Raw genomic sequence first — 24199 nt, forward strand, 5'->3', positions numbered from 1 at the left:
TTTGGTCTTAAACTGCTCAGTATCATCAAGCTTCTTTCATAGAAAATGCCGAACACTCACATGTCCAAAATGGCAGTTGTAATTAAAGGAGCAGCAAACCATCAATAAGTCTGAAACTATGATTCGAGTATCCTAAATCAGGATAGCCCTTACAAATGAGAGATGTATGTGGTAGTTAAGAATGCAGGGCTTAGAATCTTACTAATCTGGATACTCTTCTTAACTAGGCCATTTATCATGTGCCTTTGCACAAATTACTAAACCAGTAAGCTCAGTGTCCTCATCAGTGTATTAGAAATAATTACCTTCCTAATAGGGTGATCATAAGGATTACATTGAGATAATGCAAGCAAAGCATTCTGCTTCCTTATCATTCTTCTTGTTCTAGACCAATGAGCACAGTAATAAATTTTCAGTATATGCTAGCTATCGTCATCATCATCGTGGGCCCAAAGCATTGTAGAAACAAGAGGATGATAAACATGGTCCCTTTCCTTCAGAATTTTATAATCTAATTGAGAAGGCAAAATTAACACAAATAAAATAATAGGCACACAATTACTGACAAAGTTTAGGCATCTGAGACTAATTTACACTAAAATTGTTAAGGAAGACTTCATAGAAGGGATATAACTTAAAGCTAGAACTTGATGGACAGGTACAATCATCTGCTATTAGCTGAAAAACCAAGGAACACAAAGATCAACTAACTTGCTAAAAGTTATAAAATGAAAATTTAAAAGTGCTAGATAGAAGACCAAAATGTGCTCTAATCACAAGGTAGTTTATAAACTTTTATTTTGTTGAGTAAAATAAGTTAAAGTTTTGAACTCTAAAGGGTTTTTAAAATTTAGTCTCTGATAAATATTTTAGAAGTTATTAAAATCCCATTTTACTATTTATTTTAGGAAGTCTGCAATCAACTTGGGTCAAGGGCTTTTAAAATTTGCCGTAAGTTAATTTTCCTGAAAAATTCAAAAGGGGTTTTAAAAGATTCAAATTAAGAAATATAAAATATTTCAGTACTATGAAAATATTTCTTAAACAATTTATGGATTTTAAGATTTATTCCTGGGATGACTTAAAGCATATGAAATTAAGCTATACTCAATAATGTACAAAAATGAGAAAAAATTTGAAATGACAGCTACTTACCATCAACAAGAGATGGTATAGACCTTTCATTGTCTGAGTTTGAGAAAAGAATCAATTCCTTGTTGATGAAATCATTGTATGTCAAATGCTTTGTTGCTGTGCCATATAAAAATTGCTAAGAAAAAAGTTATATAGCAATATTATCATTATAACTTTATCAGTTTTAGTCTCCTTCTTCCCCCAGATCACCACTCTATATGACTAACCTCTGGTAATCCATGTAACCTACGCTGTCTCCGATCTTCCATAAAATTTGTTAACCATTCTTTTCTGTCATCAATCTTCTTTTTACTGAATGCCTGAAAGATTCCAGGAAATTATTTCACATATTACAAAATAATTTCATTATAAAATTAAAAGTTATAAAGGCAAAAAACATTAATTTCTGAGAAATTTGGTTTTTCCAATATGCTTTTAATAAAAAATACACTTGAACAGGGGTTTTTCATGAAAGAACTCTGAAAACAGGGCATAATCAGGGGCACAGGTGCAAGAAAAACACTAAAATTGACGAGTTTGGGCATAAGAATTCAAAAGAGACTTATTGTAGGAAAACCCAGACTGGGAAGAAAGGTATAGGAGGTAGGGGGGTGGATATAAAAGCAGACTTTTTAAAATTTGCTTTATTACCAACGTAATGGCCGCATCATCCTCAGGCCCAGCATATCTAAACAAGATGCGATGCCTTTCCATATCAGCAAAATATTCCTTTGCTTCTTTAGCTGTACTGGTACCCAACCCTGCACAATTTAAAAAATGAAAATGAAAATAAGAGAGACAAAGACAAATACTGTATAATATCACTTAAATGTGGAAACCAAAAAAGTTGAACTCAAAGAGGGAAGAGATGGTGGTTGCCAGAGGGTTGGGAAGTGGGGAAAAGTGAAATGTCTATCAAAGAATACAAACTTGCAGTTATAAGATGTTAAGTTCTGGGGCTCTAATGAACATCATGGTGCCTATTCTTAACTAGAGGCCCGGTGCACGAAATTTGTGCACGGGTAGGGTCCCTAGGCCTGGCAGGCAATCAGGGCTGATAGGGGCCTTCCTTCCCCAAGCTGCTGGCCAGGGCCTTCCTTCGTTCCGCGCCGCCCACTGGTGGTCAGCGCACATCATAGCGAGCGGTCAAATTCCCAAACTCCCGAGAGGACAATTTTCATATTAGCCTTTTATTATATAGGATAGTGCTATACTGTATACTTGAAAATTGCTGAGAGTAGATGTTAAATGTTCTTAAAAAAAGAAAGGTAACTATGTGAGGTGATAGATATGTATATGTATATCAACTCATCATGTTGTACACCTTGAATACATAAATTGTATTTGTCAGTTATATCTCAAAAAAGCTGAAAAATATTTTAAATGAATCATGAACATCAATGGTTATTTAAAACCATTATGTGAAAAGCTGATGGATCAAGCTGGCAATACCTGGACCAACTGATTAATTTTAGTGGACAAAGAAAGACAAACCATATATTACATGCCCCCTAATATAAATATACAACACCACCTATTACATGTTTTTGCAACTTAAATCTAATCTTCATCTGATCAAGCCTCCAATGTATTACCAGTTATCATAGAATAAGGGGCAGAGGAACATGCTACATATTTAATGAAACTACAGGGGTGCTCAGCAAAATACAGAATGTAAAATTATACAGGACAAAAAAATCCAACTTTTTGAACAAATAAATTACAAGAAAAAAATATAGAAAAAGAAACAATATTCTAAGATTTTAGAAACTTATCAACCAGATGTAATGTGTGAACCTTGTTTGGACATTGACTCAAAAAATAAAAAATAAATAAAAACATTATAAACATTTATAAAATGTAATACAAGCAGGAGGATTTTAAGACTATTTTAAGTTATTAAAGAAAGATATAAAAATGGTATTAAGGACTTTTAAAAAAATTCTTTAGGTGATACATATTAAAGTATTGTAGAAATAATATCTGGAAATTATTCCAAACTATTAGGATGGCAATGAGAAGAGTTTAGATAAAACAAGATTGACCATGAAATGGTGATTGTTAAAGTACATGAGAAGTCCATTATACTGTTCTTTATACTTTATAAAATTTTCCATAACAATTATTTAAAAATCAGCAACAGCTATTTTTAAAGTCTAAAAGAGACAAACTTTCAAAATATTTTGTAATATTTTAATAATATATATTTATGTCACTAGTTATTTTTTAAAAATTTAAATATTTTAAAATACAAACCTTTGTAGTATTTTATTTTCCAGGCTTTCTGGTTTTCTATGTGTTTTTTCCACTCATCAAATTCAGGAATACTGTAGAAGGAAAGTTCTTGCTTATTTTTGCTTGCCTTAAATTAATAAAAAAAAATTAGTTTTTCTGCTACCCTTGAAGCAAACAGTATAAAAACATATTAATATAAATAGTACCTTTACAATTGGAGTAATGAACTCTTCAAGAAAACCATGCTTCAGAAGTGATGGCCAATTGTGGTGGATGAAATTAATAAGCAAGCCTTTTATGTGAGAACCATCTTGATCCTAAATAAATATTAGTAAAGAAAGCTATAATAGTTTTATGAAATATAATTACTTATATAATCAAAGTTTAAAATGTCTGAATGCAGCAAAGAGGCAAAATTCCATTGAAATAGTTTAACCAGATTTCACTATAAGACTGATTTAAGAATAGAAATACAATCAACATGGTTATAATGCAACTTAACTAGGCAATGTCCATGGAGAACAGGTATCCACAAGTCTTCTTTTGACATAACAACTGCTTAACACTCTAAGCAGCTTTTTTAGTTAAAGATTTTTCTCTACAAATGCTTTTCATTAGAGGACGTAAGAGAAAAGCAGTTGGATGCATATGAATTTTCATACTTTTCAATTTTCTAGTTCTTCCCCAGTTACTGCCATTTTACTAATCAATCATCCTAGTTTTTGTGCATCAAAAATTATGCATCATATAGAAATATTACCCGTTATTCTATCTATTAATCTTTCTTTTATTTCCTTCCTACTTACAGGTATGCTTCAACTCCTTAATACTACAGTGTGTTCTACTCTTCTCACATTTATTATATTTTAAAACATTTTTATAATAACCAAAAAAAAAATGGTTACCCATAAATTAGACAATGTAAAATGTGCTTCACACAAACAGTGCCATTAAACAATGTTTTCTTCCCAATTGATGTACAATCACTTTCACTTGTACTATCTTGGAGCAAGTCTCATAAAACAAACATTGAAAGGACAATCTGAAAAAGATATGTTTTAAATATGCAGCAATTTTTAAACTAACCTGATCAGTCATAATCATAATCTTCCCATAACGTAAAGTTTTCAGAGATTCTGCATCATCATAACTTTTCTTGTATTGTAGACCAACTATTTTAATAATATTGTTTATTTCTGCATTTTCCATGATCTATACAGAAAGGAGTTGAAAGTATTTTACATTTAAAAATTCAACAATTTTAGTAAAGTATGAAAATGTCATATATGTGTATGTATATATGTGTATATATATGCCAAACATATACCTGTTTATGAGAAGCTTCCCGTACATTAAGAATTTTTCCCCTGAGTGGAAAGACTCCATATCTGTCTCGCCCAATCACACCTAGTCCAGACACAGCCAGTGATTTCGCAGAGTCTCCCTCTGTTAGTATCAGTGTACACTCCAGGGAATGTTTGCCACCTGAGAGAAATTTAGAAAGACATATATATACTCCACATTCCTCAATTTTACCAATAAGAAAAATGAAGCCAGAAAAATTAATAATAGCAATGATGATAGTGAAAGACTGTAATAATCATCTTATGTTATGCTTAGAATAGTTTAAATGTTGTATATTTTATTGAATTCCTATCCCCTGAAAATTAGTAATATGTGGTACATGTAGCAATTTTAATGAAGTGAAATTATACTCTGAACATAAAATCCTATTGTCTAACTGTATGTGGAAAATGAAAAATTTCTATAACTGGATAAATAAAAACGTAAATCAAATATTTTTTTAAAAATCTAAATCTTACCAGCATCGTTTGCATCATCCAGTTTAGGAATACCTTTGATTTTACTATACTTTACTGATGAACACTTCTTGTTCAGCTGAGTCTGAGCCTTAAATTTCACCCAGTTCAGGATACTTTCTACAATGCCACAATTCGAGGCCTAATAATGAAAGAATAATGAATGATATACAAACAAGCCAGGAGTTCATACACTTACCTAAAATGAACGTAATAGTTGTTACCTATGCAGGTATAGGGCACAACAATAACCATTATGACAATGATATGCACTAGTAAATTTTATTCTAACTACAGTGAAACTAACTCTGACAGTTACTATACTGAAATAAAAAAAACATGAAGAAAAGATTTTACTAGATATGAAAAAATTATAATCTAATAAACTCCATGAGAAATATATGTAGCTTTTCTCACAAGTTAATTTTGCTAAAATTAACACAGTTAAGCTGATCCCCCCCTGGAATTTACCAGCTTGTAAATTCTATTCACTGACATTTCTGTATCTGTCAACACAAAAATGTGAAACTTGAATTCACTATGACAAATAAAAAATATTAATATGAAGGAAACATTAGGATAAATTCAAGAACTTATGAATAGTTCTTATTCTTTAAAAAGTTTGATAATGAGCATTTCAACATTGTAAATAGTGTGTCACTCAGCAGTTAATCAATATGTGACCACATGTTTACCAAAAAGAAAATAAAGTGAACCAGCTCCAAATGGAATTATTTATTTTTCATCATCCTGGGTAGTTTGATTTTAGGTGTACAGAAGTGTTTTTTGGAATGTTGAGATATAAAAGAGGTGAAGTATATTGCCTATTTAATCTTCCAAAAATGAAAAAGTAGAAAATCTAAAATCAAATCAGTTCATAATGAGAACTTTTATGAGAGCATAAATTTGGGGAAACATTAACATAAGGTCATTTGTATTCTGAATCGATTATGAACAGAATTAAAAGTACTATTTTCATAGGCCTTAAGCTACAATCTAAATTTGGTTTTGTTTGTGAGAACCTACCTTTAAAATTCTGATAATGGAATTTGATAAGTATGTTACCACTATCACACTTATTCCTACACCAAATTATAAATTTCCAAAGAAGAGGTGCTATCATTTATTCATCTTTACATTCTTAGTGCAAACATATGTAAAGGGACTTTACATATGTTTATTAATATGTTTTTGAGGATACTGCTGAATAAGGGAACTGAGGCAAATCTTACATATAAACAACAGATTATAAGAAGCTATTAGCAGTTGCAAATCTTGGTTATAAATCCAAGATTCATTATTTATTTGTATTCTCACCTTGTATCAGAAAGGTTAAAGCAGCCTAAATAATTATGTGCAAAGTAAAATAAAATTTTATAATATGTAGAATATAAAAAAATTCTGTTATACATGTGTTACCACAATCTTTTTTAAAAAACTACACAATGGTAAATATCTAAACATAAAGTTGAAATGTATTAAAAGGTTGAAATCAAAAGTCCTAACAGGACCTGAACACCTGTTGGGGGAATATCTAGCTTTATAATGACCAAAGCAAAGCTACAAATACAATTAGTTACAAGATTACCTATTTTAATTCTTGGCAAAATAATCAATTGTTTAACAAAATAAAGTTTACCCTTTGAAGTTTGCAGAATTAAGTGTATTAGTTTGTAGTATAAATATGCCTATACCTAGTTAATATAAGAAACTAATCACAAATAGAATAAAGAAAATTACTTAACTTTCAAAAAAAAACACACTGAAAAATAATACAAATTTTACTCACTGCTTTGAAAAATTTTTCTGACAGTTGGCATTTGGACCCAAAACTTTTGGGTTGCAAAGTCATGTTTTCCTTAGTCTGAGAATCAAAAGTTGGGTTCTCGATAAGGCAATTAATAAAAACCCATATATGGTTTTTTACCTGTTGAAAACATACCAAAAAAAAAGTCAACATCAGAACTGGTATTATTTAATAATTCAAGAGAATACTACAGCATCACTTACTTGAAATGGTTTCACTGATACACCAGCTTTGTTCTTTTTCTTGACTACTTCAATCAGCTTACCAACAACTTGATCTACTACATAATCCACATGCCGTCCACCCTAAAAAGAAAAAAAAATACAAAATCTTCTATAGTAAGGTAGCAAAATACATATTCATTTTTTTCTAAAATGAGTGTTCAATCTTTACAACTTTGTGAAGTATTATTAAACCCATTTTCCAGAGGAGTAATATGAGTGTCAGAATAGCAGAGTTGGGATTTAAAAAAATAAGATCTCTTTGGCCATAGAATCAATTAGCCAATTTTATACAAAGCAAAAACAATTAAAAAAAAACTGACATGGAAATAAGAATGAATACTGGCATGGGGGTGATAAATGACACAATAGTTAAACTTAGGGACTGTGGCAAGCATTACCAGTTGTCCATGCAATATCCATTCTCCCCTTTTACTTCATTGACAAGTCCAAATTTCTTTTTAACTGGCAACATGCCCCATTACAATCTGGACTCCCTTGCAGCTAGAAGTACCCACATGACACGGTTCTAGCCAAAGATGTTAGGAGAGGTCTACTGGATGGGGCTTCCAGAAAAACTATTGTATCTCTAGTAAAAAGGAAGAAATTTAGTTGGCATATGCATTTTCCCAACCCAATTCTCTCTCACTAGAACTTAGAAATGAGGCATGGAATGCAGCAGTCAACTTAAAAGGCATGAGAATAAAAGCCATATGCTAAAGGTGGCAGGAAAGAAAGCCAGGGAGAGCATAGGTGCCTAATAACACTATGGAGTCACGGTACTAAACTAAGACTGCCTACCCCTGGTTCTTAGATATGAGAGAAAAAATAAAACTTTTACATGTTTACATTAGGTTTCTATTACATGTAATAAAATATAATCATAATAGATGCAGGATTTCTGTTGACTAGAGAAAGTGATACTAGATTATTAAAAAATTGAACATTAAAAATGTCAAACTTGAAGAAGAGTGACAAAGTGATAAAACAGTGCTTTAGATTATTCTAGGGATACATGCTTACTTATATTGCATAATAATACTTTATTATTACGGTCATGGATAGATGCTTTTAAATGGGAAGAATTTCATTGATTTTTGAAATAAAAAAAAACTAAAGAAGAGGGTTTAAACTCCATAGAATGACCATCCTAAACATATTTATCTTCTATTAGTCTTTCTCCTATATTTTAAACTCAGAACACAGAATAAGGAATTTATCATTGTAAATTTCATAAAATATAAATGTAGTCACCTTTAAACATTAATAGTATAAACTTATTTCTCAATGGCTGTTAAATTATAAGGCAGCTATTTTGCAGAAAATAAACTTTAATTTTCATAAGTCAATTTTTATTTCACCAGAGCAGATTTGGGGTGGTTTCTTTGCTGTTGTTGTTGTTGATCTTATTGTTTTTAATGAAGCATTGTTCTACCACTTACTTAGAAATAAAAGATAATTAACATACTTACTTTTGTTGTTGCAATGCTATTTACAAAGCTTATTTGCTGGAATCCTTTTTCACTCAATGTAAGACAAACATCCCATCTTTCATTTGCAAGTTCATGAATAACTTTCAGGGCCACTCCAGTTTCATCCAATTTGTCTTTCACATAAAGATCTACATAACTTCGAAATCCATTTACCTATTAGTTTAAAAAACAATAACAATAAATAATCTAATATTGGCAGCTCAACTAGGTGAATGCCATCAGGTACTCTCAAACTTTCATTTCCCTAATTCACAACAGCTTATTTGGCAGATCCAAACCTTCATGACTTTCCCCTATTCTACTCCTTAATCCCTACCCTCTAAAAAGCAATTAATTCCCTATGTACTTGATAAAGAAAGGTTATGAATGGATAGCTGAACTGGTAAATTATTATAAAATCTTTCAAAAGTTTAAGTTTTTTTAAAAATAACGAAGTAGACTTCCACTTAGAGTTCAGACATGGAAGAGGGCTGGAAAAAAAAAATAAGCTTCCACCCTTATAAAGAGTTGGTCAGACAAACTGATATTTTATGAACCCTCAAAAAATTGAGATCACAGACCATCTGGCCATCCTCAGCTTGGAGAGAGTCAGTAGTTTGTAGATACAGAACCTAAACATTTGCTTAACTGGGGCAGAAGCTGCCTAATGTCATATAAGCCAGGAATATTAAACCAGAAATTTTGACAAATTGCTGTAGGACAAGTGTGGACTAGTATGCATGTGTGAATCTCCTGAGGGCTATAGTTATAAGGGGTTCCTACTCTTTTGCAGGCTTTTCCTCCTGGAACCCCCACAAATTCTCACAGGGAAGAGAGAATCTAAAAAAAAGTTCCCCCAATGGTGTTAGCTAGGGGAGGAAAGCAGGAGCCACTGGGAATTCCACCCAGACCATTTCCCTTACCAATAAAAACCTTAATTTGCCATGGGAAGGATATTGCTAGAGAGCATTGGCAAGTATCACTGTAGCTGGAATGAAGTCATTCTGCCCTGCCTTGCCCCATCCCACCCCTAAATCATTTAAGTATTTTTTAAGGCATTCTGCAGGGCAGGAAGTCTCAAGAATACTGAATGAGAATACTGGCAGATACCTACTGCAACTAGGGAAAAGAACAGAGGGCAAAGGAAAAATCTCTGCCTCTAGAAGAGGAATAGAAATATTTGTAAAGACTAAACACAGGCCCATTGTGTACTCCAAAGTCTGAAATTTTATCAGACATAACCTACTACCATGCTAACAGGCCTCCAATAATAATAGTGGATTTCGGCTGGAAGAGCTACAAGAGACATAGCCTCTTTGAGGGGCAGCTCAAAGGGAAGGCCCAAATAAAATAGAAAAGACAAGAACAAGAAAGAATTTGAAGTCTCTGTTGCTCATAGCAACAACAAATCTCAACACCAGTAACTACAACAACAACTGCAAACACATCCCACTTCCTGTATAAATTAACATAAGTCCTCATACTAAAGCTTATTTACTCCGTATCTACTACACTATACAACATAGCTGTTTTTCTACAAAAACTTACAAGGCATGCCAAAAGGCAAGAAAAAACAGTCTGAAAAGATAAAGCAATCACCAGAATCAAACTCAGATTATATCACAGGTATTTTAACTACCAGATAGAGCGTTTAAAATAACTATGGATTCATATGTTAAAGGCTCTAATGGAGAAGGTAGGCAACATGCAACTTTAGCAGAGAGATGGATGCTGTAAGAAAGTATCAAATGGAAATGCCAGGAATCAAAAACAGAAGACATAAAGAATGCCTTCAGCAGGCTAATCGTAAACTTGACACGATAAAGAAAAAAAATCATTAAAATTAAAAGTAGGGCATAAAATAATTAAAATACCATTTCATCTAAAAAAAATAGGGCAATAGAACTTAAACAAACTGGAACACAAAGAAAAAGAATGAAGAAAGCAGAGCAAAACATCCAAGAGCTTAGAACAATACCAAATAGTATAACATGTGCATAAATGAAATACCAGAAGAAAAAGAAAAAACAGCACAAAAGAAATATTGGAAGAAATAATGGCCGAAATTTTCCAAAATCAGTAACAGACAATAAACACCAAACAGAATAAATGCAAAAACACACACACACACAAAAACCCATAAACACACCTAAGCATATCATACTCAAAGAAATCAAAGACAAAGAGAAAATCTTCAAGGCAGCCAGAGGAAAATGAAACACCTTACCAACAGAGGAAGAAGGATATGAACTACAGCAGACTTCTCATCAGAAACCATGCAAGCAAGAAGACAACAGAGTGACATCTTTAAGTATTGAAAGAAAAAGAAATGTCAACCCAAAATTCTGTATCCAGTGAAATTTCTATTGTCTTTGAAAGTGAAGGGAAACAAAGACTCTCAGACAAACATAAACTGAGAGAATTTATTACCAGCAAAAATGCCCTACAAAAATGTTAAAGGAAGATCTCCAGGCAAAAGGAATGTGATTAAAATCAGAAACTTAAATCTACATCAAGAAATTAAGAGCACTGGAAATGGAGTGAATGTAGGTATTGTATTTTTAATTTCTCTAAGAGATAACTGAATGTTTAAAGCATTAACAACATCGCCACTAACTATGAAAAATTTCTGCAATCATTTTCTCAAATGTTTATTCTGCCTCATTGTCATTCTTCTTCTGGTGTTTATAGCATGTGTAAAAATGAACTGTATGATGGTGATGACAGAAGAAATGGAAGATTATGAAGATACACTGTTATAAAGTCCTTTCACTACACATTAAGTGATCAATTATTTGAGGGTAGATTCAAAGTATTTAAAAATGAAATTGTAAAACCTAGGGCAAACACTAAAAAAGTTTTAAAAAGAGGTATAACTAAACAGAGGTGATAAAATGGAATCATTAAAAAATGCTCAATTAACACCAGAGAAGGTTGAGTAAAAGGAAATAAGAAACAAAGAATAAATACAATGAATAGAAAACAGCTAGCAAGATGTTTTAATCCAAATGTATCAATAATCACTTTAAATTGAATCACTGAAATATACCAGTTAAAAGAAAAAGGTTATAATATTAGATTTTAAAACATCTAACAATGTCTACAAAATAACAAAGCATTAACTATTTTAGAAGATACTTACAGGCAATTTCTTTCCATTAAACATGACCTTGACCCCTTTGCATGAACCAGCCAAATCATAAGCTCTTCTGGTCATGAGGGCCACAATATCCTTGTCAAGTTTTTCCATCTTAAATTTGGACAGATCTGGTTGGAATGTTATGCATGTGTAATCTTCACCATCAAAATGTTTAATTTTGGCTTCAGAAGTCTTCATCATATTATTCATCCATGTCTTTAAAAGAAAATATATTCAAATATTTCTATAATGCTTCTATATTTTATAATACGTAAAGACTCAGCTATGAAATACATTTACCACAACTATATACATTTTTCAGCCAAACAACAAACCTAACAAATCTTTGAGCCTGGTTTTAAATATTTAAAAATTTTAAATATTATTTTAACAATCTCATATTGAAAATAAACAAAATAGCCCTGACCGGTTTGGCTCAGTGGATAGGGCGTTGGACTGCAGACTGAAGGGTCCTAGGTTCGATTCTGGTCAAGGGCATGTACCTTGGTTGTGGGCACATTCCCAGTAGGGAGTGTGCAGGAGGCAGCTGAATTGATGTTTCTCTCTCATAGATGTTTCTAACTCTCTGTCCCTCTCTCTCTCCCTTCCTCTCTGTAAAAAATCAATAAAAAATATTTTAAAAAAAGAAAATAAGCAAAATAAATTGCACAACATGATACATTGTTAACAAAATATCCTAAATTTTTCATCATGACTATATAGAATTTTATAAAAATAAGTAGGTATTATGCTTTACTGAGAAAATTATTTCACCTTATGTAAAATTTCACTCTATTTTCAAGGCATACAAGAGTAAAATAAAATAAAGTTTTAAAATATGAATTTCATGAATCAACTAGAGGCCCAATGCACAAAATCCATGCAAGAGTAGGCCTTCCTTCCCCCGGCTGCCGGCACCAGCTTCCCTCTGGCACCCAGGACCCGGGCTTCCCTCTCAGCCCCAGCATCATCCAGAAGGTTGTCCAGAAGGACATCCGGTCTAATTAGCATATTGTGCTTTTATTATTATAGATGAGGAAGTTTTCAAACATCCAAAGTGGATACATTTCAATTATCTTTGAGGTTCAGGGCATTTTCACTAAAGCTTAACGAGATTCAAAGAAAAGTCTGTTAAAGCATTTTATTTTAAGGGAATAGGAGAAAGACAGGCTTATATAAAATCTCCCAGACATTCTAAAGTCTTTTATACTATGATGACATGCTTAACACTTAAGAGTGTGAGTGTATGTGTGTGTGTGTGTGTGTGTGATTGCAATTTAGCTAAGGTATTATCTTAGCAAAGCATCAAAGCATGATTATTTTTAAAAAGCAATTAGACACATATCTATCATACCTGTTTAAAACTATGTTTGTATTCTTTGCAAGCAGTTTCTACTGTAAACTTTGTACTGAAAATATTACAAAGTTTTGCACCATAACCATTTCGACCACCTGTAAGAACAATTGAAAGGTTTAAAGAAAATGATGTTAAAGAACTTTAACTTACCTACCATATGACAGGTCTGTTGCAGTAAGTTTTAATTACTGCACTACCTTAACTAACATCAACTGAATATTTCAGAATACAAACTTTTTCATTTAAAGAAAATTACAATTAAAATTTAGCACATATATAATTAAAATACGTACTTTGTACATTCATTATCTTCATCACACTTTTTAAAATTAAGCTTGATATCTCCTATAATCCAGTAAATATATGAGTATGAAATTTAAACTTTCTATCGAAGTCACTTCTCTATTACAAATTTTTCGTCTTTGGTTTTAAAAACACAAAAGAAAACACTATCAACCTACTTGGTTAACATAATAAGACAACATTTGGTTGATCAAAGCAAACTCTACTGACAGAGTCTAGATTTTCAATCTTAACTCTCTTAAAGAAAACAGTTTAAAAGTAATTTAACTGATACCAAAAGACATAGTGTTTATGAAATACCAAGCTCACATATATAGGAATTACACATTTTACTTTCATCAGTAATTTAAAACTCAATCTGTCATCCTGGTTAGAGTTCCAGGAGTTCTAACATAAATCAATGTACTATAAATTAAGCTTTCAAAATATCTGTCAGGGTATAATCAAGACAGTACTTATACAGGACAGTTTTTCATAGATATTAATTCTGGAAAAAATTTTTCTCACAATAAAACAACACAGGTTTCCTCTTCTGTAATATTTTATATAGGAATAATAAGAGCTTTATGGTGAAAGCAATATTTTTTAACAAAATATCTAACCAGCCATTTAGACTTTCTTTACCTGTTACTTTTTTCTCATCATCGTCATAGTTACTGGATGTTAAAAGCTGTCCAAAAATTAATGCAGGAACATAAACCTTCTCTACTTTATGTTCTACTACTGGAATGCCTTTTCCATTATTCCAAATGCTTATAATGTTAGATTCACTGTAAATAAACAAGCAGAGTTTAGGGCTTAAATAGTTTAAAGACATTTATTTCCATCAAAAGTAAAGTAATACAGAATAGCCCTAGCCAGTTTGACTCAGTGGATAGAGCATCGGCCATGGACTGAAGAGTCCCAGGTTCGATTGCAGTCAAGGGCACATACCTTGGTTGCAGGATCGATCCCAGGCCCTGGTCAAGCCCCCGGAAGGCAACCGACTGATGTGTCTCTCTCACATCGATGTTTCTCTCTCTCTATCTCTCCCCTTCCTTTCCACTCTCTCTAAAAATCAATGGAAAAATATCCTCAGATGAGGATTAACAAAAAAAAAAAAGGAAAAAAAAGTAATACAGAATAAACCTGATTATGAGCAAAACATCAGCCATTACTAATTGAAAGACACTCACTCATCTTTTCAGAAAATACTTACTGAGGACACACATTTGTATCCCTGAAGTTATAACTCTAATTAGGATCACTAAGATCTTCAAGTAATAGTGCAAAATTTCTCAGGAAAAGAAGCTCTTCTCAGCTTCCCAGAAAATAATAGAAGCAGTGAAGCTTTTACAGTAAGAAGTCAGCCAGAGATTCCATTTTCTTTTTATACTAGAGGCCCGGTGCACGAGATTTGTGCACTGGAGGTGGGGGGGATCCCCTCAGCCCAACTTGCGCCCTCTCACAGTCTGAGACCCCTCAGGGAACATCCCTCTTGCAGTCCGGAGCTCTCGCAGTCCAGGACCCCTTGCTCCTTACCACCCGCCTACAGCAGAGGTGGGAGAGGCTCCCGCCACTGCTGCTGTGCTCGCCAGCCATAAGCCCGGCTTCTGTGCTGAGCGTCTGCCCCCTGGTGGTCAGTGCACGTCATAGCAACCGGTTATTCCACTGTTCAATTTGCATATTATGCTTTTATTATATAGGATAAATTAGCCATGATCTTCCTGCTTCATTCTACCAGTAAACCACCTGTAAACCACAAGCTCTGAAGAGCCAGCAGCCATAGTCATTTTCATTTCTTACCTAACTGCTGTAGCAGTACAGATGAAAATAGGATGGGCAGCTTGAACTGTATTCCATTCTGTTGCTAAATATTAGAGAGCTGTTTGTATTGTGGCAATCATTGTCATAAACTAATTTTAATGGTTTTATAATATGTAGATATTACCAATTTTAGGTATTTTTAGATCTTTCTATCACAAAAAAAACTATACATTTTAGTCCTGAATTGTATTGAATAGAGGATCCTATAGCTAACAGAAACTCATGTAGGCAGTAGTCCTGATGGAAAATTTTGCCACCCTGTTTTTTTGTGTCTTGTTGTTTTTTAATGTTTTATTGATTTCAGAGAGAAAAAGGGAGAGGGAGACAGAAACATCAATGATGACAATCATCAATTGGCTGACTGCTGCCTCCCGTATGACCCCTACTGAGGATCAAACCCGCAACCTGGAATGTGCCCCCACCAGTAATAGAACCATGACCTCCTAGTTCATGGGTTGACACTCAACCACTGACCAACACCAGCCAGGCAGCCTACGCTATTGCTTTAAGTAATATATACTATGATTCCTTTACCCATTTAAGATCCAAATTTGCAAAAAAAAAATTATCTTCATAATCAACACTGACAATTGGCTTAAAAAGCTTACCATTTGCCAATCTGATTCAGAATTATTCTTAGACACTGTGTCATGTATATATATGTAACTTAATCTCTTAATAGTTATTATAAATAATTATTACAACTTAAAAATCTACATATATAAAAGCCTAAGCGACTGTTCAACTGGCAGCTATGACGCACACTGACCACCAAGGGGCAGACGCTCAACGCACAGGCATGGAAACATGGAACAGACTGATGAATCTCAGAGGGAAGGGAGGAGGGGGAAGGGAGGGAAGACATTAACCAAAGATCTTATATGCATACTAGAGGCCCAGTGCATGGATTCATGCACAAGTGGGGTCCCTTGGCCTGACCTGCAGGCATGGGGCTGAAACCTGCCTGGTGCACGTGCACCAGTGGGGTCCCTCAGCCTGGCCTATGGGGATCAGGCCAAAACCTGCAGTCTGACATCCCCCAAGGGGTCCCAGATTGCGAGAGGGTGCAGGCCAGGCCGAGGGACCCCACTACAGTGCACGAATCTGTGCACCAGACTGCTAGTGTTGTTATAAAAGCCAAAATGAAAATCAAAGATTCAAGAGGAAATTAATTAAGTAAATTTAAAAATTTTTAAAAATTACTTTTAATACATTATTTTCTTTCCCCAAATCAACAACCATCTTTTTTTTTCCCACTTTCCAATATAAGTTTAATTCTCTTAATCTGGTAAACTCAAAATTTTGTAACATTTTTTAAAATTGATTTTTGGAGAGAGAGGGAGAGCTACATGAGAGAGAAACATCCATCAGTTGCCTCCTATATGTACCCTGACTGAGGATCGAACCTGCAACCTACATATGTGCCCTGACAGGGAATTTAACCTGCCACCTTTTAGTGTACAGAAGACGCTCTGACCAACTGAGCCATCTGGCCAGGGCTTGATAGTGTTTTTATTCATACCTCCTGATCATTCTCTAGACTTACTAGTTTGTCCTATTAGATTCATTTCATATCATTATAATTTTTCATTCCAAATGCCAGTATATGAATCTAGATAAAATAATATCACCTTAAACATTGATTACTCCAACCATCTTACTATCCACTCCCCTTAAATATATTCTGCATGATATAACACTATTTTTTGCTCCAGAACATGTAAGTAGTTCAATCTGTTCTACAAAATCAAGCTTAAAAGTGGATGTTCAAGGCCTGTTACCCATCTCCTCATTTATAATCAACTCTAAGTATTTTGTAACATGCATCCTATCTTTCCCTCAAGTCAGTTTTATTACTTTACCATGTTCATTCCTAGTTTTTCCATTTGTTTGTTTGTTGGTCCTTCTCTTGATTATATCGTCTTTTTCCTTTCTTAGTCTAGACAAATTTTGCCTCAACTTTGAGTCATTTTATGACTCTAGTTCTCCGTTAAGCCTTGAACAATGTTTCCCAACACTCATTATATTGAGGTATAAAGGAGATAATTAAGAGATAAATATTTAAGTATGTAACATTTTTCAAATTGTCAGTGGTACTTGCACTGTATATCCTATCTCCAGAGGTAAAAATGGTGGGCCTTTAGAAACAAGGGCCATATATTGCACTACTTTTTTTACTTCCTATGTTAGGATTAAAATCTATTAATTTATTAAGTACCTATTTTCTTTAATAAACTTCATGAAGCTTAAAATAATAAAGAATTCTGAAGGAAATTAAGAAAAGCAATGAATAAAAAATATTATAGATCTTAAACATCTTACAATGACAACAAAATTCAATATACTCATGAGAAAACCCTTAAAATTTTGTCATGCTATTAGCATGCATGATACTATAATTAAGATAATCCTGCCCTGGCCAGTGTTGCTAAATGGTTAGAGGATTGGCCTTCAGACCAAAGGGCCTCAGGTTCAATTCCTGGTAAAGGGCATGTACCTGGGTTGTAGGTTGGATCCCTGGCCCTGGTCGGGAGCATGTATGAGGCAATCAATCAATGTGTCTCTCTCACATTGATGTCTGTCTGTATACCTCTTTATCTCCTCTCTCTCTCTGCCCCCCCCCCTCCCTCTCCCTCTCCCTCTCCTTCTCCCTTTCCTTCTCTCCACCCCCTCCCTTCCACTCTCTCTAAAAGAAAAAAAAAAGTCAATGGGAAAAATAGCCTCAGGTGAGGACTAACAAAAAAAAAAAAAAAGATAATCCTCATCACAATTAAGGCTTGATATCTCCTATAATTAGTATGTCTATATGAGTATGAAATTGGAACTTTCTATCAAAGTCAATTCTCTATTATAAAATTTCAATTTTATCACTTCCCAGATCTGGTATTTATTTCTGTAATCGCTAAGCAATGATTCAGAACTCTATAACTGTGCTCTTTGCTCCATCAATTGCTTCACAGAAATATTAGAAAAAATATTGCATTTAAATAAGCTACAAATAAAATTTCAAAATATTTAAAGTTAAAAAGAAACCGGAAATAGTCTAAATGTCCACTATCCAAAATATCCAATATTTATCAACTGGAAAGAGGTAAAATACATTATAATATATCAGCCTAATAAAATACTTAGGAATGGTTAAAAAGAATTAACTAGATCTATATGTTAATAAGGAAGGCTGTTTATAATATGTGAAATAAAAATAGGAAGATAAAAATAGTATATAATACCATTAAAAAATATGTTAGTATGTGTGTATTTTTTTTAAAGCAACAGTTTTTAAGAGTTTCAACTCTAAATAAAGAAGAATACTTAAGCTAGAGGAATAGGTAGAACTCTGGTTCATGTGCTTTCCATATTTGTTTTTAATTAGATAGATGCCAGCAAATAAGTCTCAATACTAACCATTATGTTATATTATTTAATAATTTTTAAGGAACTCATGTACGAAGTTGCTTCAAATTCTCTAGCTTTCTAAAAGACCTGTCCAAATTCCAAACATCCCTTGCTATACCTTTTATATTTCTATGCCTTTTATAACCATGGCTAATTACTTAAATTGTATGCCCATATCACAGAGTACTATGGAAAAAGAATAAGAGCTAAACTGTGCTGTATATTCTCTACACTTAACCTTTAACTACCAAAATTCACCTCTTCTTTACAAAGAGTTCATGTATACACATGCACAAAGAAAAAGTAAAATCTTCTATACAAAAATGTTAAAAAAGAATAGAAGTGAAAGGATACCAAAAATGGACAGCAGAGAAAACTGGGTCAATGGAATCAACAGCGTAACAGTTTATTTCCCCATTCCAGTTCTGCTTTAAAATGACTTCTTAAATTAGAAATTTAACTTAAGCAACAATTACATCTCTTAAGTAAAATTCATTTCAATAATAAGATTAATGCTGTAATAAATAAGGAATGCCTTCGTAGAATAAAATTCACAAAAGAATTAAAATTCAAAAATGAAATAAAAATAAATAATGAAATATAAGGATCAGCAATGTTCCCAAAATGCTTGTCTACCATTAATTTTAAATATGTGTATATATACACTGAGTGACCAGATTATAATCTCTGAATGCATAATAATCTAGCCATTCAGTGTGTGTGTGTGATTGTGTACATGTATGTATATATATGTATATATGTGTGTGTGTGTGTGTGTGTGTGTGTGTGTGTGTGTGTGTGTATATATATATATATATATATTAGAGGCCCAGTGCATGAATTCGTGCATGGGTGGGGTCCGGCCAGCCTGGCCAGGGGGAGGGGACATGGGCAGTTGGCCAGCCTGCCTGCTGGTCGAACTCCTGGTCGAGGGGACAATTTGCATATTAGACTTTTATTATATAGGATATACTCTGAGTGGAGTGGCCAGATTATTATGCGTTCAGAGATCATAATAATCTGGCCACTCAGTGTATATTTCAATTAAGAGCAGAGAAAATAGCCGAAACAGGTTTGGCTCAGTGGATAGAGCGTCGGCCTGCGGACTGAAGGGTCCCAGGTTCGGTTCCGGTCAGGGGCACGTGCCTTGGATGCGGACGCATCCCCAGTGGGGGGTGTGCAGGAGGCAGCTGATCGATGTTTCTCTCTCATCGATGTTTCTAGCTCTCTATCCCTCTCCTCTCTCTGTAAAAAATTAATAAAATATATTAAAAAAAAAAAAGAGCAGAGAAAATAAATTTTTAAAAAAGCCTGATGGAGTCACTCATTTAGTTGGTTAGAGCGCCATCACATGCACCAAAAGATTGCCGATTTGATTCCCAGTCAAGGCACATAACTGGGTTGTAGTTTGATCCCCAGTCGGGGTACTTATGAAAAGCAACCAAGCCCTGGGTGGTATGGCTCAGTGGCTAAAGTGTCAGCCTTCAGATTGAAGGGTCCCGGGTTTGATACCCAGTCAGGGCACATGCCCAGGTTGTGGGCTCAATCCCCAGTAGGGGGCGTGCAGGAGGCAGCCAATCAGTGATTCTCTCTCATCACTGATGTTTCTATCTCTCTCTCCTTCTCCCATCCTCTCTGAAATCAGTAAACACATTAAAAAGAGAAAAAGAAAGAAAAGCAACCAATTTCTGTTTCTCTCTCTCTCTCTCTTAAATAAAATTTAAAAAAACATATATCCTCTTGTGAGGATTTAAAAAAAATATAGAATCTCAAAAATTTTTATTAGTTTCACTCCCCCTCAGTCCTCAAAAACAATACCACCATGGTGAGATCTAATTAGCTGAACAACTGGCATATATTTTATAATACCAGCAGTTCCTAATTTACAAATGATGTTATAAATAATGAAAAAATCCAAATGCAAATCATGAAAAGTAAATTTAATTTATACTGTAACTGGAATAATACTGGCAATAGCCCAAACATTGGGTCCCAAAGCAAAGTTAAGAAAAGAGTAATTACTCCAGCAGCTGAAACAGCAACCACAGCATCAAGGAAGAAGAAAAATGGTCTCCAAGAGCTCACATAAGAAAGTGCTTTGGGGGAAAAAATCATAAATGAGAGAAGAAACTATAAGAGTAAAACATTCTAGTTAAAAAGAAAAAGCAAAATTAGCAAGGTCTCAAGCAATAGGGAAACTAAGGAATACTAATTGCATACATTATTCTTTGAGGAACATTAATACCTAGTAAGTTGGGGACTATCTGAATAAAACAACTTAGCATAAAAAATTAAACTTAAAATATACTTACGGATCAATAGAAACTTTAATACAGGTCATGTTCTTATCCCTCTGTTTATTGTCAGCTGCATTAACTACAAAATTAAATATTCAATGAGTAATGAAATATGCAGTATACAAATAAATACATGAACACAACTGCATGTGCATCAGAACTTAATATAAACATTTACATATGGTAATATTTAATGAAAATAATTACTGATAATATCTAATACAAAACCTTATTTTCTAAACAATATTGTTAAATTTTACAGCATACCAAATTCCTGTCGTGTCTTCCATCAGAAAACAAGGAAGGGGGACAATTTTGTAATATATAAAAACACATTAAATAAGAGCAAACATCTGCAGTTTACAACCCCCTACTCCAGATCTAACACCATAAAATTGAATTTAATTATATTTTATCTTGGTAACAAATAACTGCTTTCTCTTGATCTTCAATAAACTAGTGATTTTATAGACAGATTGAGCTAAAACCAATCAGTTGTTTTTTAATTACAAGGGCAAAGTCTTTAGCATCCTCAGAAATCTCTAAATCCTATGCACTATAATTAATAATAATATACTTGTATACATTAACCACTGCTTCAGTAAATTTGAACACAAGCTGGCTATCAAATTAAACTTCAATTATAGAAGGAATATCTACACTAATAAAAGAGTAATATGAAAATTGACTGTACCTTCACAACACCCACCAGCCAATCAGGAGTGAGTATGCAAATTGACCCAACAAATATGGTGGGTTAATTTGCATACGCAGGTGCCCAGCGGCCAGGGGCGGGGCAGGACACTTGTGTCGTCGCCATGGTGACGATGCAGGCATTCCACACCGCCCCAGCCGCTCTGGGCCTCTGGGCAGTGTGGGAAGGTGGAAAGGCGGCTCTGGCCAGAGCGAAGGCGGTGCCAGCAGCCAGGGGAAGGAAGGCCAATTCTTGCACGAATCTTCGTGCATCGGGCCTCTAGTGTTCCTAATAAATACCTAAAAGTAAAACTGGGTGTGGAATTGGAAGGCAATAGTGAAAGAAACAAAACTTAAGTAACCGGTTTTACTCTCCTATCCTTTTCCCAAAGATCCTCTGGAAGAAGCTCAGACCCAGGCAACTCTGCTGTCTAGAAAATTTCAAGTGGCACTGATAAGGAGGCAGAGCATAGTCTTTACAAAGTCCTTGGCTAAAAACATATCCCAAGTGCAAGCATCCCCTAGGAGTCAATTAGACTACGCACTACACCATGATTTAATTATTGACATGATTTGGAGAGAAAAGAGATAATTCAGAACAAAGGTTGTTAAACTTTACTGCCCAACAGAAATACTAAATTTGTTGGTGAAAAACTTTTCACATCAAACTCACTGAATCTGCAAGGCTCAGGCCCTATAATCTCTATTTTTAATATGCCCCCAGGTGACTGGGATTTAAGCAACTCCCAGATTATTGCACATACAGGACCACAGACCAACTTTGGGATTACTAATTAAATATAACACATCCATTTTATAAATGAACAATTAAAACACAAAGATATGATAAGCAGATATTACAGCAAGTTATTTAAATTTTCTGAAGAATATTTATATTCAGCATAAAAAAGATTTGCCTTTAAAATTTATGCTATATGTCTGGCCTTATATAGGGACATTATAATGACGTTAGTAAAAACAGCTGCATCAAATCTTAAGCATGTACTCACCCAAGATTTCATCAAAGATCTTGTATAAACCTGGCACAAAGGTAACTTCTCTGCAATTCATTCCTACATCTTCATCATACACCCACATTAACTGTGTTGAGAAAAATTCAAAAGGACTTATGAAGTAAAAAGTGTTTACCATCAATTTTATAGAATAAACCCACATTTGTCATTTATATTGTAAAAATGTAGACTTTCAAAGTAAATATCAAGAACAACAACAAAATAACATACACTGTTTCAGTTACAATGTCACTCTATTCACAATCAATTTAATAACCTCAAAATTGAAAAATTATTCATTTTGTAGTATATGTATCTTATCCATAAAAGTTAGCTTTAATATTAGGCACCACGAATTGTTATAAATAGTATATAAATAAAATAGAAAGAAAATGAAAATATATTTACTTTACACTTTTACTTCAAGCTATATATTTTTCTATTGTATAAGGAGCCCAGAGTAAAATAATATGAACACAGCATGACTTTGGTATCAAAGAGATCCAGCTTTGAATCCTAGCTCTTACTAGTTGTAGGTCTGAGAAAGGTACTTTATTTAAACTTCAGTGTCCTCATCTATAAAATATAGATAACAGTACCTTCTTCCCAAAATTGTTAAAATCAAACAAGATAAGTGTAAACCAAGTCCACAGTGAGCATTAAGTCATTAGTGTGCATGTATAAATTCTAGAACTTAAAAGTGTCTGTAAACTGCAGCATGCGTGAACATTTTTTTAAAGTTCATATAGATCCATTTTACTCTATACTTCTTACCTCTGATATACTTCTTACCTCTGATAGTTTTTATCTCCTAGTTTTCTTTTTTAATCTCTAGCCAGAAATGAGGACATTTCTACCTCTCTTAAATCCCTCTCCTTATTTTGCTTATGGCACAGAAACAAGAAATTATGTACTTACAAAGTATATAATCATAAACATTTTATTAGAGTAGATATAAATACACATCTCCTAATTCCAATAAAATTTAAAAATAATTACCTGTGTCAACGGTTCCACTGACCCAATGTATGTATCAGGACGAAGGAGAATGTGTTCAAGTTGTGTCTTTTTCTGATACACTCTCTCAACAGACAACTTCTTTGAAGAATCATTTCTGTTTGCAGTTTCTGACTCTTCTTTTTTTGCAGCATTGTTCTGATCAAAAAGAGTCTAAAATTAACCAAAAAATCAAATTTAAATAACCTACCAAGGGCTAAACTAAAATGTATATGGACACACGACATAATTTTGCTGTTGAAAAGAAAACCTATCTTTCAGGCTCACTGATTTTTAAGTCCTAAGAGAACAGCGTATTTACTGACAGTCTAGTTCTTTTTATACTACTAGAGGCCCGATGCACAAAATTCGTGCAAGGGGCTCGACCCTCGCAGCCCCGCTGGCTTCGTCCAGAATGTCGTCCAGAAGGTCGGTCTGCTGTTCGGCCTAATTAGCATATGACCTCTTTATTATATAGGATAGTATGAAACTGCAGTTTTGACTGAGCCC

The 24199-nt window shown here is 33.7% G+C and overlaps 2 protein-coding genes across 3 annotated transcripts in view; one reads left to right on the top strand and one right to left on the bottom strand.

The window, feature by feature from the left end:
- RARB (retinoic acid receptor beta) overlaps positions 1-24199 on the top strand; it is a 728677-nt gene that overhangs the window by 680599 nt on the left and 23879 nt on the right. The window lies entirely within an intron of this gene.
- TOP2B (DNA topoisomerase II beta) overlaps positions 1-24199 on the bottom strand; it is a 63150-nt gene that overhangs the window by 23834 nt on the left and 15117 nt on the right. Inside the window, exons 2-19 of one of the 2 annotated variants that reach the window (XM_080674942.1) lie at positions 23693-23848; positions 22691-22781; positions 21003-21066; positions 14113-14258; positions 13183-13280; positions 11832-12044; positions 10917-10949; positions 8690-8863; positions 7200-7301; positions 6979-7116; positions 5193-5331; positions 4697-4854; positions 4456-4581; positions 3576-3686; positions 3391-3496; positions 1786-1895; positions 1362-1454; positions 1156-1270 (exon numbers count right to left, since the gene is read on the bottom strand). In XM_080674942.1, the coding sequence (XP_080531068.1) occupies positions 1156-1270; positions 1362-1454; positions 1786-1895; positions 3391-3496; positions 3576-3686; positions 4456-4581; positions 4697-4854; positions 5193-5331; positions 6979-7116; positions 7200-7301; positions 8690-8863; positions 10917-10949; positions 11832-12044; positions 13183-13280; positions 14113-14258; positions 21003-21066; positions 22691-22781; positions 23693-23848 (2173 nt within the window). The remainder of the gene's footprint in view (positions 1-1155; positions 1271-1361; positions 1455-1785; positions 1896-3390; positions 3497-3575; positions 3687-4455; positions 4582-4696; positions 4855-5192; positions 5332-6978; positions 7117-7199; positions 7302-8689; positions 8864-10916; positions 10950-11831; positions 12045-13182; positions 13281-14112; positions 14259-21002; positions 21067-22690; positions 22782-23692; positions 23849-24199) is intronic. The other variant, XM_080674943.1, reaches the window with a different exon arrangement.

The sequence above is a fragment of the Plecotus auritus genome (assembly GCF_963455305.1).
Source record: "Plecotus auritus genome assembly, chromosome: 6".
Taxonomy (NCBI): domain Eukaryota; kingdom Metazoa; phylum Chordata; class Mammalia; order Chiroptera; family Vespertilionidae; genus Plecotus; species Plecotus auritus.